This window comes from Rhea americana, unplaced genomic scaffold (genome assembly GCF_003343005.1).
Source record: "Rhea americana isolate MKP2758 unplaced genomic scaffold, rheAme1 scaffold_343, whole genome shotgun sequence".
NCBI lineage: Eukaryota > Metazoa > Chordata > Aves > Rheiformes > Rheidae > Rhea > Rhea americana.
Window position 1 is genome coordinate 96,355 of NW_028186472.1, and position 17,721 is coordinate 114,075.

Here is a 17,721-nt window from a genome sequence, read left to right on the forward strand (position 1 = left end):
TTTTCTGTATTTCTTTTAACTTAGCAGGTATAAATTCTTTGTGGTCATGACTACCTTTATTTTACTTTTTGGGTGGTTCTTCTCCAGCATGCTGAAATCTCAATGATTTCCAAAAATATAAATTTTGAATAATAATGGTATGAGTATGTTGCCAGCTTCATCTTTTATTAATCTCTTTGAAGCACCTGAGTTCCATTTTTTTTCTATGGTTTGGAGGACACTGGGCTTCGTGGGTTTTTTGTTTGTTTTTTTGTTTTGTTTATGCTGAAGTAAATGATCAAGTCCATTGAAGTAGTAAAATGCCAGCTGGGTCAAACTGGTGTAAATGAGAAGAGAATTAAGTTCTTTTGACTTTAGAGTTGGAACTGCTAAGCTTCAAGTTCTTCCCAAATGCACCCTGATTGTTTTTCTTTTCAGGCTTTTTGTACTCCTGTACAATGACCTTTCTCTACATAAAGCACAGGTTTTAAGGTTGGTCTTACACAATCGAAGCCATGATTTTAAAGATTCATGTGGATTAGTACTCTTTAGCTTTCAAGATAATTTGTTTTTATGCTCATTGTTTAATGCAACTTATGTCTCATATGGATAACTAATACTTTGTGAGCTGCTATTTTTTTTTTGAAGATGGGTCAGCTGTTTGTTCTTGTAATGTAGGGACATGTAAGGGCTCTTGGAAAAATGACTTTTGTGTCCAGTGTTTGACTGTCTAAAATCTGACATTGTAAATAACTATTATTAGCTATGTAAAATACTTAACTTGCATATTTATACCTGTGTAGAGCCCAGGCAGTGTCACTTAGGTGGGAGACAAAAGTCTTAAGTAACGCAGCTTATCACCAGTTCTGGGTTCTTTTCATAGTAAATTCACAGTGTATTTCCCCAAGTTGACCTAGTTCTGTAATATATTTTTAAGGAATTAAGATATAAACCATTCATTCCTTAAACTTTGGCAAAAATTTAAATTGGAACAGTTTTAAAACATGACCCAACRCAAGTGTTTCAATGTAAGTCACCTGATGTTCCTTGCTTTGATATTTAAAACTTTTATTTTTAAATGACAGCATATGAGTTGCATGTAAAAACGCTGCTTCTATTAGAGGGGAAATCCACTTCACCACCAGCAAAGCAGTGGAGTAAAAACGGTGGTGGTGTTAACAGCTCTGACAAGTACAAAGCTATGAAGACCTTTTCAGTCTTTGAGTTCCTCTGTCAGGTTCTAACCAGGGAATCTCGTGCCTGGCTAGCRGTAGGAAAGTGTTGTCATCAGGTGAGATGTGGATGAGGGCTGATTTCTTGTCTGCTGACTGTCAGAGATCCTCATGTCTCTGAACCTGGGTGAGTTTCCCCTTTACTGATCTCATTAGGCAGGACAGTGTTGGGCTGCCTGAACAACTCGTTCATCTATGCTTGTGGTAGTGGTTTTGTGGCTTTCTGTCTACCTGTTTGGTGTCTCTGAACTTGTGTGTGGAGGTGGGGGCTGAATCTGGGAGGTGTCAGTTTGGCAGTCGTGATGGGTCTGGAAACTTCATGGGAAGTCACTTTAAAAAACTTATCAGTAGACAATCTTCCCTTTTTCAGTTTATTCCAATGAATGGGTTTCTGAAATTGATAGATTTTAAAATGCAGCAGAATAGTGCCCGTGTATTTAAATTGTGCAGCCAGCTCATGAACTGGCAATTCTATTTGTTATGCCTCCGARTTCTGTTATATACCTGACTCTTGAATTCTACGTCTGTTAATTCAGGCAAGGTCAGTGGATGGGAAAGTCATATTATGTAGAATTTCTCCTACCAAATCCCGTGTTGTGATCTGGAAGCGCTAAAGCAGAAGATGTTTACAGAAACATTTAGAACAGTCAAAGGGTGACTTGAGTTTTGACACACTTGAATGTTCAAGCTAATAGATATGTTACAAGTTGAAAAAAGTATTGAAGTATTGAGTCAGTAGTGATGTAAATGCTTTGGTAGAGATRTGAGATGCAAGTGTGTTTCTGTCAATTTGACATTTTTAATTGGTGTACTGTGGAGCAATTTTGGGGGGTATTGGAACTTTTGTAGAGAATTCTGCATCAACTGCAGCTCTGTTTCATCAATTAAATTGGTACTAACTGTAAATTAATATCAGTTAAGTCGAGACTTCTGTATTGACTGTAATTTTTTGTTGAGGATGATGTCAGAACTGCAGTGGATGTTCTTGCTGCCCGACGTCGGGGTTAGTTGGGAGCAGGGGATGAGGAGACTGCTGGCCTGTTGGGTTAGGGTTTGCCCCTCGAGCCCTCTCCTCTGATCAGGAAGGACTGCAGGGTGACAAGAGTAGGGACTACCAGGTTGTGGCATTAGGCAGCCTGGTATTTAGATAGGCTGATGATATATAACTGAATATCTTATGAAAATGTATGTTACTATTTTTTTTTTTWWKTTTTTTTTTWRKTTTTTTTTTTACACTTTCCAGTAATGGTCTTTGTCAATGGTTCACCAACTGCTAAACAAAGTAAATTTGGTTACCTTGATCAAAATTGTCTTGATAACAACAGGTAATTTTTTTTTTATGGTTGCTGGCTGTGATGGGAACTAAATTGAAGGCAGTAGATTTAACAGAAATGCACTCTTCCTAGAGATGTTTTGGTTATAACACTTTATTTTTTAATAGGGTAGAATGCAAGACTTCACTGGAGCTAGCTGTAGAACTGTCTGTGTCTGCCRCTTTATTGTAGCTAGTCTGGGCAAGTTTTCGTCTTCCACAAATCTGTGTTTTTTCCTCAAAGGGTATTGGGAGAGAAATGGCAGCRAGTTTGGCAACTGATGGTTTTGTTATTGGTACTGATCGGTGGGGAAGCTATAACTTCAAATACGACTAAACGCTGAGAAACGGTTTTGGAAACATACCTTTTAAAAACAAAACATTCTCTTGATTTCAGTGTTAAAATGTAAATATTTGCTTCGCTCTGTGGAAATGTTACATAACATTTTGTTACTTAAACAAATCTTATCCTGCTGTGTGATGGATTGTGGATTTTATGAGGATTGTGCTTCGTTTCCTGAGCTGCTGTCTTTTTTATTTTTTATTTTTTCCTGGTAAAAATGACTGTCACCGTGAAGAAGCATTGATGCTCAGCTTAGTGCACTGTTTCCCCTCAGAATTTTTGTTGAATTTCAGCAGTTGGAATTTTACCAGAATTTCTGTTGTCAAAGGTAGAAAGTGAACTACCTTCTGCTAAAGTTATTAAACTCACACAGAGGCCAGTAAGCACTGTATTTGTGCAGCTAGAGAAAGTGGATTCATCTCAGTCTTTCTGTACGATAGTAACTACATCTGTTCTTGAGGACTGAGTTTTTGTTGAGTGATTTTTGTACTCTAGGTATAAYTGTTCCCTGCATAAGATTTCTGAAATAAGGCATGAGGTTCTTTTTAAAGCTCCAGATTTTTAAAATTAATTGCACATCTCTCTTGTTTTTTAATGGTCTTKCCAAACATGTTTACTGTAGTTTTTTGATTGTTTATTTTAAAGTTACTGCTATATGAAGGTCCCCTACAGATGTTGCAACTTCATATTCATTTCCTATGTCAGGAAATAGTAAAATGATTATGTACAAGTAAGGTTAAAATAGAAACAATTTATTTTTTCCAAACTTGATGCTAAACTCACGTTACTTTATGTATTTTAGACTGCTTTTTTCAAATGAGCAGTGTTCTGAAGATCTGCATTAAAAAAACAAAGTATAAATTACTGAATAGATGAAGAAGGAAAGGGAAATAGCTATCCTAATTCTCTGTCCGGGCATTTTTCAGAAAGAGTATTGAAATGTGACCTTCCTTCTTCAGTGCCCCTCTGTCTCTGCTTCAGTAAACCAGATATATCTACAGGGAGAAGAACTTTCCATAGAGTGAAATGAGGCTAGTAGAGTGCATTGTGGAGTACTGTGCCTGGTTAATTAAAATGCAGTGCTTCCAGCAGCTTCTTGCATTTTCAGTTTTCCCTGATTTTCCCATTCCTTACCTAGGTAATTTTTATTTCTTTTTTTCCTCGTTTTGTCTTATTTCATCTTTTTCTTCTCTAGCTTCCTTCATTCACTTAAATGCTGGTGTGTGTTTAATCTAAGTTTTAAATCCAGTGGGGTTTAAAAGGCAGATATGCCCTTGGGTGCTGGCTTACTCTGATGACGGCTCCAGTTTGGGAGTGCAGTGCCTGTCCTGTGCCTGAGGCAGTGCTCAAGGTGCTGCTTGCCAAGGAGCTCGGGGTGTGCTGAGGAGCAGGTATGGCAGTGGGTGAGCCAATGCTGAACTTAGTACTGAGAATGGAGAGCTTTGTTCTGATGCAGTCTTGCAACATTGAAGTTGGTAGGTTTTTTGCAACTTTGCATGCTCCTTTACCATATCTCTGTACTTTGTTAAAATTAAAGGAATTAATTTCACTAGGTTTAGTCAATATTTTGGGACTCTTAGAAAATTTATTTTATAGTAGTGTTGAATAAGTTTGCAGTATTGAAAACAGTATAAATTAATGTGTTTTCTTTTTGCTATGTTTGCAATGTTTGATTAATAATGTCCACCTGGGTATCACTACGTTGAAGCATTTGTAATAAGGAAGTGATCATGTTTAACTCCTTTTTTATAAATCTCCCCTTTCATCTGTTTCTTATTCTTCTTCCAACTGTCTTATTATTCAACAATATTTAGAAGAACTTTCTACCTGCAGTTCGTTCTAGGGCTTTTTGAGAAAATAGGAAGTAGCTAAATTGTGAAAATTTCTAGGAGTACACAACGCTTCTGAACTTTGACAGTAATGTATTGCGCACARGATAAGTAGAGATTGAGTAGCACAAGAGCAGTGGTTACAGCACTCTTGATTCCCRAATGTCTTAGGTTGCTTTTGTAAGTTTTTTTGTTGAAACAAAGTGCCAGTACCTTTTGGGTTATTACTTTGGAAGAGCATTTGGTTATCTATACTTTATTAGGTCAAAGTTGATGTACTTTGTTTCTTCACCTTTGCCAGTACTGTTCCCCCCTCACCATGGTTTCCCCCCTCAATCTGTAGGCTTCCTTTTCTGGTGCTTATATACTTTGCCATGGGGCAGCATGATGATAGTGGTCTGCCTATTATGAGTTTCTTTGCTTGGCAAGCTTTTGAACAAAATGCTGGAACTAGGGGGAACCTTGCTTTATCACAGCATCGGAAAACTGGAGTTATCTGGAGGTTTGGAAAGATACTATCTTAATCATACTTAATTGATATTTAGAAATCTGTCTTTGTTGACAAGAGATTTACAAGTGCAATCACCCAAATATTTCTGGAAAACAGACCAAAAGTTGTTGATTTTGATAATACTGCTATTTATTTACTGATCCAAACTACTAGAAACAAAATTTAGCTATTGGAAATAGTATGCCGGAGTATTTCAGATATTTGGATGAAGGGGTAATTCTTCACATTTAATCCTGCTAGATYAAATATATTGATTTTGTTGGTGTTCAGAAATCCTCAAGTGAAGATATAGACAGAATGTAGGACTTACGGGGGACTTTATGTCTACGTATCTGCCTGCCAGGACATAACAGATCCAGATGGATATGTGAGAAATAATATGTGAAAAATATGATACTAATTTCCTTTGAACTAGATATAAATGTTAGCTTTTTGTYTATTTCTGTATGTAAAATCTCTCAAAGTGAAGAGTCATAAGTTCMTAAGTTGCTTGTAATTTGTTCTCAAAGGGGAAGAGTTTTAGGAATGCTAATAGAATAGAGAAGCACAGATCTAAAAGTTGATGTGATTTATGATTTTTGCTTTGGATATGGATGTTATCACTACTTTTTTTTTTTTAAAGAATGCTTTTTTTCATCTTACCTGTGAAGAGGAATGATGTATCACTTAAGTCAATACTTCATTGCATCGATGACTGACTGACTTCAAGCTGCTTACATTTATTGTGTTTGTACAAGTACCACTTATGAACTGTATTTACTTGGCTCTATTTATTAAGAAGGTGTATTTTAAATGATGTTTTTGAATATCCTGATGCCCTCCCATTCTATTTAAATAGCTGCTAATTACATTATAATTTTAACTTCATTATATATGGAAGCACCTATTTGTAACATTAGACTTCTTTTGTGAGGTAGTTCAGAAAATAGCCTGCCTTGAGCTGCTACTTGATAGTAATGGGTTTATGAAACTTATGTTTGTGGTTTTATAAGCTTGTTCTTTATGTTTRTATACAATATTGAACTGTCTGCAAATCAGCAGTTGATCAACACCCATTCAGCCATTTCTGTATTGTCCAATTACATATTATATTGATTAACTGTTACAGTTAAATTGTCTAGAGTTCTAAGTCCATCTTCTGGATCACAGAAAATGTAAGAACCAGTAAAAAAGGAGTCAGGGTTGGGGGGGTTGTTTGGAGAGGGAGGGTAGGATTGGAGACTTGCTGTGATTTGCTGTTGTGTACTTAAGTTTTATGGCTCATGTTGCATCCTTTGGGAGGATAAAGTGCAGGGGAACTGAACAAACTCATAAAATTACAAAGGATTTATAGCGTATAATTAATATAGAACTTTCTGTGAACTTTATAATAGTTATACTTAATTTCACATGAGTTTTTGTTTCACTAATACGTATTTCCTGAAGATTGCTAATAGAACATAAATATTCGTGTTTTCATATTGAATCATAACAAGATACAYTRWARKMWRSYWKMYTWYARTGTATAGTTTCCTTATTGTAGTTTTCAAAATTGGCTGTTCGTGCATTGGGAGTCTTTTTTGAACTATGGCCAGGTTTGCGCTTAAAAAAAAAAAATATCGATACAGCTTTACTGGCAAATCCTACTTCTGTAAGTGCTGCTTTGCTTGCAGAAGCACTTCTTATTAACACTAGAAGGGTTTGCAGATAACAATAACATAAGTCACACCCATAGCAAAAATAATACGAGCAGAAAAGTTCAAGTACAAATCTGGCCTGAATTTGCACAGTAAGCTCAAGCGTTGTGAAACTGCAATTTCTATTTATTTTTATTTTTTAACCACAGGAGAAAATTTAGTCTTAAATGTAAAATACCCCCTCTGCAAAGTACTGGTGCTCTGTGAGTCAGATGTGAATACTGAATAGTCTTAATTCATATTTATCTAATTTTATCAGAAGAATGTGTCGTAGATGAGTGGGTAAATCAGGTTGACTAGAAATGAGGTTTGTCTTCCAGACTAAAGGACAGCCACTTTTTTTTCCTCCATCTCCCTAAAGGTTTGCATATATTAATTAAAATGATTGAGATTATTTGTGAGGARCATGATTAGTAAAGCATTATTTCAATTGGGGGATTTTGAATTCTTGGGAGCTGGTCTGTATATAGTGATGCCAGATCCGATGTGATGCTTTGAGATCTTCTGGTGCCGCTTAGCGAAGAAGGAAGTCAAATCATGGGAATCAAAGTCCAGGAGGGACTGAAATCATCCATGAACACCAGTGCTGCAGATAGGAGGACAGTTCTCATCTTCTGTACATCACTTTGGCTGTTAATCTGCATAGATTTTCTTCTGCTGTGAAATWTGGACATGACAAAAATAGTGGATTAGTGTGTCAGGAACGACAAAATAAAGAAGAAAATGAATAGGTAGTTGGTATACGTGTGTGTATGCCGTTCTTTTGCATTTTATCAGAAATGTGTCTGAGTAGATAGTGGCGCATCTTTCTGTTCAAAGTCCAAGTCGTAAAGTGTGGTAGAGGGGCATAGATGAACCGTTTCTCCGAGTTAGGAGTTTCATGAATGATTCCACAACACTGGAAGGAGAAGTGAGTTTTAAATGTGCATGTGTCATTTAGAGTGGTACATTTTGTTTAATCTTCATAGCTAGTTGGCMAACTTTGTCATTCTGAAAGGTTAAATCTGTTTTAGAGATCATTGAATTTAGCGTTCACTTAATGTAACATGCTTATGGTGTGTTGTCCTGGCTATGGATTCTCTAATGAGAAGCCTGAGTGATCAAAGAAAGTGACAATTACTGTTTTCCATGCCGGAGTGAATAAGCACTTAAAATGCAGAAAAGTAAAGCATTAAACATATATTTTTGCTTTACTGAGAAAGTAGGCCACACAATGCATTACAGATGATAAGTACTTTCCATTGCTGTAGTAATGCAAAGATTCAAGATACTAACAGTATGAGTTAGACGGTTTAAAGTCAGCAGGTTCTGATAACTTGTACCAAAACATTTTTAAGGGATCTGTCCTTAGGCACTTTTTGGATTATTAATACTGATAATTGATGAGAGTAAAAGAAAGTTAATAAAATGAGCCAAATAATTATAGGTTTGCCAGCCTTGCAAAATAGTGGAATGAATGATACAGGACTTGGCTGATATGGAGGTAAAGGAAAGTAATACAGTTAATGTCAATTAAAATGTGCCTATGGAAAATAAGCTGATGAAATGTAACTTGGGATATAGTTTGGGTGATAAAAGTAATAATATCTGATGTAAAATACTTTGCTTTGTAATGAATTGAATGTACTGCAATGTAATATTTTGAATGAGAAATGAAAATGATATAAAATCAACATAGCAAATGTTAAGTAGGTGCCAGTTAAATTGGATGACTGATCTCAGAATGAGTTACTCGGTGATTGTCACCACGATGGGGCCCTGTAAAGCTTAATTCCTAACCCCCATGTGAATTGCCRTTATTATGGATAACATTATGTCATTAAGTGCATTTTTGTGAAGCTTTCAATGGGCTAAAAAAGAAAGTAGTGCGAAATAATGAAGATGATAGTCATATACATAGAGTACTCTGGGCTCTTCTCCTGGCCTTGAGTGGGACAAGCTGGGGGAGTGCGTGGTTTCTGGACTGGAACTGCTAGATGGGCTTTGACAGCTAGGCTTTGGTCTCTTGGCAGCCCTGAAACAGCTTGTCTGGAGCTGCTAAACCCTCTTGCTTGCTTTTTGGCAACCCTGTTGATTTAGTCTAATGCAGCCATACAGTAAACTTCCCAATAACTCACTGAATACTCAGTAGTCATAAATTATAGAGCAGCTCACGTTTATCATACACATCACTGCTTATCTTGTAAACTCATCTGCTGTGCTTGCATGAGTTGTTGATTTAACAGTGTGTATATTGTTGAACTTGACACATCCAAGAGTATAATCAAGCTTTTAAAATACTAGGAATGTTTAGCTACTAGTTTGCACTCTTATTCAGCTTTCTTAAATGATTGCAGCTCAGATCGCCTTTTGTTTGATATGGGTCATTGCAAATTTCTATGTAATATATAATTACAGGGGAGTTCTAATGTGATGCTGGTGTCTGTTTTGTGACCTAAAATGTACAGATAATGTAGAAGAAGAAAGGTAGTAACCTTTTCCCGTGCATTTCCAAATGTGAAATTGCTAGAAATTGTCTTTGTAAGGTACATAAACAAGGTGACTAAAATTCATACATGATATACGGGTCTGCAGAAGTGTAAGAATAGTGGAAGAAAGCAGGGGTGGGAGGCTTGAGAAGAGACCYATTAAAACTTCTGTGTAGTACTGCCTAGATTCTGCAGTGTGGAGGCTTTATCCTGCTGATCTGCTTCCTTTTCTGTGGGGACTGCTTTGGTCTATAAACATGCATAGTTCAAAATGCACTGATACTTTAGGTGTTGTTAGAGGGATGACAGAAAACCAAAATGATATTAATGTTTACATGACGCCTGCCAGGCTGTTGTCATTGGCGTTTTGAGGATTTTTGTTCTGTCTTTAAGAGAAATCAGTGCATGTTCAACCTTTTTAGCAACGGAAAGGAATAATTTTATTCTTCAGTATTCCTGCTTTTGAGATATCTAGATATGGTGAGGTTGGAGGGTTTCTGTCACTCTACCTCATTTCCATTTTGAGCAACTCTGTGCGTTTTCTGAGCTGACATGGAAAGAAAAGTAACCTGTATTTAATCAGATATATACAGTGCATTTCAGAGTTTTAAATGGCTGCAGAAGCAGCTAAGACCTTGAGTTTTATTTTTGCAGCACCTTGTCAAAACTGTAGCAAGTACTGGAGTTCAGTGCTTGCTTACCTGCAAATCCTGTCTAGCGCAAACTTAAGTTGTGCGTTTTCTGGAAGACCACCCCTGTGTGGTAACAGCTTTGTCACTATTGCTTGTAAAATTTGTCACCGAGGAAACTAATAAACTAAAATAGGCGTATATGTATTTTTTAATCCCTAAACTAAGGGTTTAATTTCAAGCAGAATTCATGCTTTTACTTTCTGTGACAAATTACCTGCTCTTGACAAGTGACCCAGTGGATTTCCAAGTCTTGTATGAATAGAGTCCCTTAATAGAAACTGCTTTCTTTTATGCATACATCATACATATTCTCTTCTTTCTAGATGACCATGGGAACAGCAATGGCAGTCATGTAAAAATCTTTTTACCGAAGAAGCTGCTTGAATGTCTACCAAAATGTTCAAGTCTACCAAAAGAGAGGCACCGCTGGAACACTAATGAGGTAGTTAAATCTTTTATTCWTTCTTAAACATACTAGTTTTCTTATGCTTATGGATTATTTCTTTTCTTTGGGAACATGTCATGTAAATGACAGAATATGAATTCACTTGCTCTGAAACCTGTTGCTTAAATAATAAGAACATGTGAAATGTTGAAAACAAACTTCGAACTAGGGTTGTATTAAAAAGACAAATGTGGAAGTTGGGTAATGATATGGTAGAAGTTCATTGCTTGGATGTGTGTTGCTTGTCTTGGACTCAAATTTTGTATTGTCTTATTGATGTGTTTCAAAATTGTCAGAAATTAATGAAAGATGTTTTGATTGTGTTAAATAAAATGTTATCTTACTATTGAAAATGTGTGAAGATAGTCTTCCGGACCAGAAGGCAAGGTATGTTTTGAGAATAGGGTTTTGAGAACTGACTGGCTTATTCCTGTTTGAGAAGTTTTGTTAAGGAYAGGAGACAAAATGTATTGGGCATTTTATACTGGAATCTAGTTATTTTGAATGTGTGTGTTTGCATATCTCTTGTTAACCTGAGCATTATGTTTCTATTGAAATTAAAGAGAAGTATTTTAAATCCAGGTATTTGGTGGAAATGGAAGAATAATCTAAATATATCTAAGAGAAGATCCTCAGCATTTATTCATTTTATGTAGCAAAGTTGCACTTAAATAGCCACCCTGAAGTTTTAAGTAGCATTGTTCTAATAATACTTCTATCATATTTGTGGGAATCACTTAATAGAAGCAGTCAACTCTGAGAAATTATTTTAAAATTGCAGTTAGTATCTGCCTGTTGCCAGCTACCTGTTTTCTGAATATGTTAACGAAAACTGTACTTACAAGTTTTAATGATTGCAAGTGGCTGCCTGAACATAAAATCAATTATCAGTTCATGTATACATCTGCAGTATGTATTCTGTTATAATCTGAGTTGAAACACTTCATTTCCTCCCCCATTCTTTCTCTTTTGTCTAAAAGTTTAATTCAAGCATCTTTTTTAACATACAGTATTTTATGACAGAATGAATAGTTTTTKGGGAAATTGCTGGCATTTGCTATTTTGTGTAGATGTTTGTCTGGGATCATTTGAATTGAAATAAAAGCTTAAAAAAATGTAGGTTGCAATTTACTTTATTCTTTGACAGCATTTATACTAATGAAAATAGCGTATGGACTAATAGCAATTCCAGTGACTTTAAAAGATGATGTTTTGATGAAGATAGTTGAGAAAAAGCTCTCACAGGTTTGTGAGAGAACCTGTACTCTCTTTTAGTACTTGAAACAGCTTGGTGATTTTGGTCGCTTTTGTTTTTTCCTAGTATTTCTGTTGTCCTAGGTTTATACTTTTGTGTATACATTGACACATACTGGTTGTAAGCTTTTCTTTCTGAAAAAGTGTGTGTGTGTAGCCTTCCAAGGTATAGAATGTGGCAAAAAAAGTTAATTATATCACTGAAAACATTACTTAATGAGCATGATGATACGAAGTGGAAAGCTAAAGTGCTTTTAAAGTGTATTAGGCTAGCAGAAAAGTTTGGGAATGTAGTCTTACTACCGAAGTAAGCGTGTCACCTTTCTTGATAGTGGGCAAAATTAACTTTTTTTTTTTAATAGTGCTTGCTTGTCAGCATATTTTTGCTGTGAGTTTGTCTCAAATACCTCAATTCTAGGTTGATGGTTTGCTAATAATCTTTAATTATCTGGTAAGTTTAACCCCCCCCAAAAAAAAAAAAAAAAAAAAAAGAACAGATTTCTTCTACCCCCCCCCTCGATATAATTGAATAATGTTGGACTATATTTCAGAGTTGCTCCTAAGGAAACATGTTTCTCATCTGGTTACAGAGGTGTTCTGAACATGCTGTTGAAGGTACGGGTTTTAAAATCCAGAAGAGAAGCAGATTTTTAAAGCAGTCTTCCAGAATTTTTGTGTTAATTTCAAAATGACTGGTACTGCTTGCTAGAAATCTCACTAGCAGTGAGGTTTATTAAAAGGTACAAAATAAATAAAATGCATAAGGTAACTTCAAGATTTGAATGTCTCTGACATTGCTGTCCTYCCTCAGACTCATCAGTGAGTTACCATCCCATAAACGTGTAGACATCCCGTCCTGACGGACTTCTTGAGTGTGTGGCGAGGTGGGAGGCTGTGCAGCGCGAGGGGGCTGTGAAGTGCTGGGGAGACCTCCGGAGGCGTTGCAAGGGCTGCCTTGGATGTGAGGCTGGGACCCTCGTAACCCACTGCGAACCTGAATAATTAGGCAGGCTGCTGAGCGTTGCTTTCACTGTTATTTTTGTATGGAAATACTTCACGGAAACTTAAACATGGCTTTTATTTGCATTTGGGGTTGAAAATTTTGTAAAGGCGTGTAAGGTGGTATGAAGGGCTCATATTATATGCTAATGTGTAGACAGGGCTCTGCTGGTAATTCTGTTGCATCTGCAAATGAGGTATTGCTGTTTGACATAGAGGCCCAGGAGCAGCTGGGGTTTGTTCATTCCTCTACCAGTGCATCAGTGTGGGAATGTAGGCAAGTAACTTTTTGAACACTTTCACCTGTAGATTGAGGATAATGGTCATGAGTTGCTCAGATTGTTGTTGACTTTACRCATAGTAAAAGGATGCAGTCAGCAGCAAGATAAAAGCATTTAGAAATGCTCAGAACATGTTATTGAGATATTTACTTTCCATCAGATTACGCAGTTTTAGTTAAAATGTTTGATGGAAATATATTTCCATTTCAAAATGTCATCTCTTCTTAAATCCAGTTTATGGTGTTTTATATTTTGCAGTGAAGGAAATATTCCTTGTAATTCAATTTTTTTACTAGAGATATAAAATCATAGATTTAACCAAGCTATTTAATTGTAGCTTTAGATTTTTTTATTAAGATGCCTGTGAAATTGTGTGTTTTTCTTTATCTTGCTATTGGGGAAGATAGAAGAGGGATTTTCATGTGATTTCTCAGGTTAGGACAAGCTATTTAATTGCCAGAAAATTCTGCAAAGCTGTGTGATGGAGTTCCTTGCTCTTTTTTTTTATTGCTGTTGTCAGTCATTTTGGACCATTTTTAGTATTTGTGTAATAGAAATTTTGYTCCGGTTTTAGTGAGCTGACAGAGCAAAGACTTCATAAAGTGGTGGTTTCTTGCAGTTTCTATTTGGATAATGTTAACAATTATTTTCTACTGCAGTATTTAAATTCTTGTCCTTTCCTCTCTCACTCTGGCTGTTTCCCTTTGCAGCTGTAGAGCTGCCAATACTTAAGTCGGAATGTCTTCAGTCTAAACTACATCAGGTCTGTGATCTCTCAAGAGCAATGGGAATATTTAATTTTGACTAACTGCCTATTGCTTTTGTGGTCATGGAGTATAAAATATAGAAYGATATTATCAAATGCTATTACTATGAATTTTCTTGCTTTCCATTTCGCCTTTTGATTTCAAACTCTTAATTGGCGAATGTATTGAAGCCCAGTGTACTTTCACTGGGAGGATGTTCTCTGAAGTGTCGGTGTCTGGGGCAGTTAYAGCTGTCAGTGAGCAGAGACCTCCGTGTCCTGACAGGCCTCGTAAGTTGGCAGAAGCTGAGCTTACCTACTGTTACACAAAGAAGCATCAGTGTCTCGTAAAGCTTATACCTAAAGCTGTCTTTGTAGGTAAATATACCCCCATGACTGTGTTTACTTGCTTTGCTGGTGATGGAAAGTTCACAGCTCTGAAAAAGATGCTGTGCTTGAACTCTTACTGCCTGTTTTCTGAATGCAGACTAAATCTAGCCACAGAGAATATTTAGCCAATATRAAAATAATTTTTTAAGAAAAGTCTGCTAATCTCTCATAGCCCACTTCTTTCCTTCAGCATAGTGAAGAGATGCAGTCATGTCTGGCTTGTCATCACAGGTTTCAGGTATCTTCTAGAGTTTCCATAAGCCAAACAACTGAAATGGTCATTGAAAATTACTRTTTTGCTCTGTCAGAGCAGTGCAGATCAGTTCAGCATCATGTTGGCTGATGGTAACTCTGGCTGGCGTGATGCTGTGCAAAGCTGTCTGTGTCCTTGTACAAGGTTGGCTTATGGGCTGCCGTCTCTTTGATCATTTGTGTTGGACCTCRTTTCTTAGGCTGTTCTAGAGTGAAAAGGCATGTCATGCAAGACTTGAAGTGTATCATCTGCTGAGAAACTGCAGTCGTGCTGAAGTTCAGCTCAGGCATGCAAAAATCCTATCAGAGGTAGGTAAAGGTAGTACCTAGGAATGCATCCTCTAGTTTTCCAAATCCCGTGACTGAGGATGCAGGAGGAACGCTGTGGGGAGGTCACAGTCAGGCTTGCACACTTTCTAAGCAGCATCTGCTGCTGCTGCTGACAGGTGCAGACCACTGGCCTAGGTGAACCATGGGCCTGACCCACAGGGCTGCTCTCATGTTTGTATTGTGTTCATGGCTYAAACAAGTCACTAGCTTGCTACTTCTTTGATTCACAAAACTCTTAAGACAAAATATCTGCTGAGTGCTGGAACAGCCAGAGCATCGGTAAAACCAAGAACATGTATGTGTTCACATCCGTGCATGGCCTGCCTTTGCTTCTTCCTGGCAAGTTAAATATTTGTCAGTTCTCACTGAATTTCGATTGCACACCCATCACACTGACCAAAAAAAAAAAAAAGTAAGGAAAAAACAGTTCTGAAAAAGAAAAGAAAGCTTTGAAATCAAATTCTAAGTAAAATAGTGTTACACAAGCATTAGAGCAGAGTGTAAAGTAAACTGTTCGTATACCTGACTGATGTAGTCCAGTGCATGCAGGGGGCCTTTTCCTTTAGTGTGATTATGATTTAAGACTGGTCAGTGAAAGAAATTTCAGRTGAACAGAAGCACTTCATTATGGGTTTATTTTGTCAGATCAATAATGAAGTTCTTTGCTAAATATACCAAGCAGAAAGTCTGGTTCTGGCTTTGCTTTTGCTGTTTCTCTGTCATTTTTGCAGAATTAGTAAATGCTGTGAGCATGCCCAATGATTTCATAGAATTGAAAGGGTATCGTTCTTGGCGATTTTAAACAAAAGCAGTAATGCCTGGTATGCTGTTTGTACTCTAATGGAGAAATTGCCCTCAACTTCCTTTTATGAAAATCTGACTTTTTTTCCCTTCCCCTTCATTAATGTTAGGGCCATTGTTGTAATTGTATAATGATAAGTCTTCAAAAATGGCTGATCTTGCAATTGTGTGCTTTTAACATATTGGGGTCCTGGGACCAAAATGAGTCCTCTAAAGCACAGTAAATAGAGGAAAATGTATTGCCTTGGATAATATACCACCGCCCACTTTCTATTCTGAGTGAATTAACTCTTTTGCATTTTTCTTCTCAATAATTAAATTTTATTTCATAGTAGTTTGGGCATGTTATATACAAAGTTAAAAATATATGCTAATGATGTTTAAGTCAATGACCTTTTTTGATATGGGGAATATATCGAAACACCTCCGAGAACTTTACAAATTTTGAAATATTTTTCTGTCTAGCAATAAGTTTGAAATGGAACTGATCCAGTTTGAGTATTGCCTTGCTTCACTGTGAATGCCTACCTACTGCTATATATAGGGATGTAATTGCATATATTCTAAGGAAGAACTTTTTGTGGATTTATTTGGAAAATGCATTTACTGTTTTATGTTGCATGGATTTACAAAGCAGATGAGAACAATTCTTGGGTAAAACAGTGTAGTCTCCCAGCAAAACTTGAATGGCTATTTCAAATGGAAGATACTTGAGTTTTCTTTCTTCATAACAAATAATAAATACAACAATATGATTTTACTGCAATTGTATTGTGCATCAAAAAAAAAAAAAAAAAAAGATTTTGGATCCCAGCAGTTCTGCAGTTCTGAGTATGACACTTGATATACTTGTAGTTGCTAATGGGTAAAGGAGAAGTCTAAGGACCAGCACTGAAGATGCACTCAGATGAATAATTTTACTGATTTTTAAAGAGTTTAAAGGGCAAAAATTAGAATGTTTTGCACAGTTTCACAATATCAGGCCACTYGTCTACTTCTGTCTTTTGCATTGTTGTTAGAAATGCTGAAGCAAATTCCTTTGAAGACCTGTCATTCAGCACTCTTGTATAAAATAGGGGTGCAGTGTCTGAGTTGTATTTACAATCACAGTCCTTACATGCAGGATTRTAAGTAACAGATTCGCTTGTCTTTAATGATTCATTGTGCTAGCATTTATCCTTTAACAAGATAACTTAGAGTTAAAATAATGAAAATTTCTAGAAACTTTATTTTAAAAATGTGTATTTGAAATTTTCAGATGTTCCTATCTAACAAATAAGATGTCAGAATAAGTCACTGGTGGTCTGCTGTGTATCGCTGGTAGAGGCGTGATGAGTTTCTGGTTTGGAAACTTTGTGGGCTCTTTGCTAGCTGCTTTGTGGAGTAGTGGTAGAAGGATGCTAAACCACTAGGGAAATACATCCCATTTTAAGTGATAACTCTTCAGTAAATCTTGAATTCAAGTGTAYGTAGATCATAAAAACAGGCATAGGGCCTATGGATTAAATGCATTTTGAAGTCATATTTGAAAAAGCATCAAAAGATACCCAGATGCACTAGATCTTTCCTTYTTTGCCATTACATCAGAGCTGAGTTGTTTTATACCTGTGGTACAAATGGAACAAGAGCATGAAGAATTCCATTTCTGCTAGAGGTAGTTCTCTTAGTGAGCAGCCAGATGTCTGCTTTTTAGTTTTCTGTGCCTTTCTATCTGCTTTGGGTGATCTCATCTCTAGTAAGCTTGTAAGAATTAAGGGAAGCTTTCTTTGCATTTATAACATGTCCTTTACCTTTCTTTGTGTGGTTTCCTTGACTCGCAGAATATAGTTCATCTCCTATCACAGGTTTCATTAACAGCAGTTGAATTTAATTTGGTGTCTCTTCTGTACACAGCTCTTGCTATTTCATGTAGTCTGTGCATATTTCATATTAATTTCTCYGCTGTGAAACACAGTTGAAGCTTGCCAACAACAGGATCAAGGTGTTTCAGGTTATAGGAAGCAGAGTGACATAAGTACAAACTCAATGACGACATAAGCCTTGCTCCTTTGGGCAAATGAGGCAAAAAAGAAAATGCACATGCAAAGTATGTTCCATCCAGATGAGGARAATGGAGCAGTGAAGTACAACTCTTTTTTTCTCAATTGTAAATAGCTTCCTCATTTTAGGATTTAGGTATGTT

The 17,721-nt window shown here is 36.5% G+C and overlaps 1 protein-coding gene across 1 annotated transcript in view; it reads left to right on the plus strand.

Annotated features, from left to right (window-relative positions):
- CAMTA1 (calmodulin binding transcription activator 1) overlaps positions 1 to 17,721 on the plus strand; it is a 421,647-nt gene that overhangs the window by 20,040 nt on the left and 383,886 nt on the right. Inside the window, exon 3 of the mRNA XM_085311536.1 lies at positions 10,366 to 10,484. Within this exon, the coding sequence (XP_085167662.1) occupies positions 10,366 to 10,484 (119 nt within the window). The remainder of the gene's footprint in view (positions 1 to 10,365; positions 10,485 to 17,721) is intronic.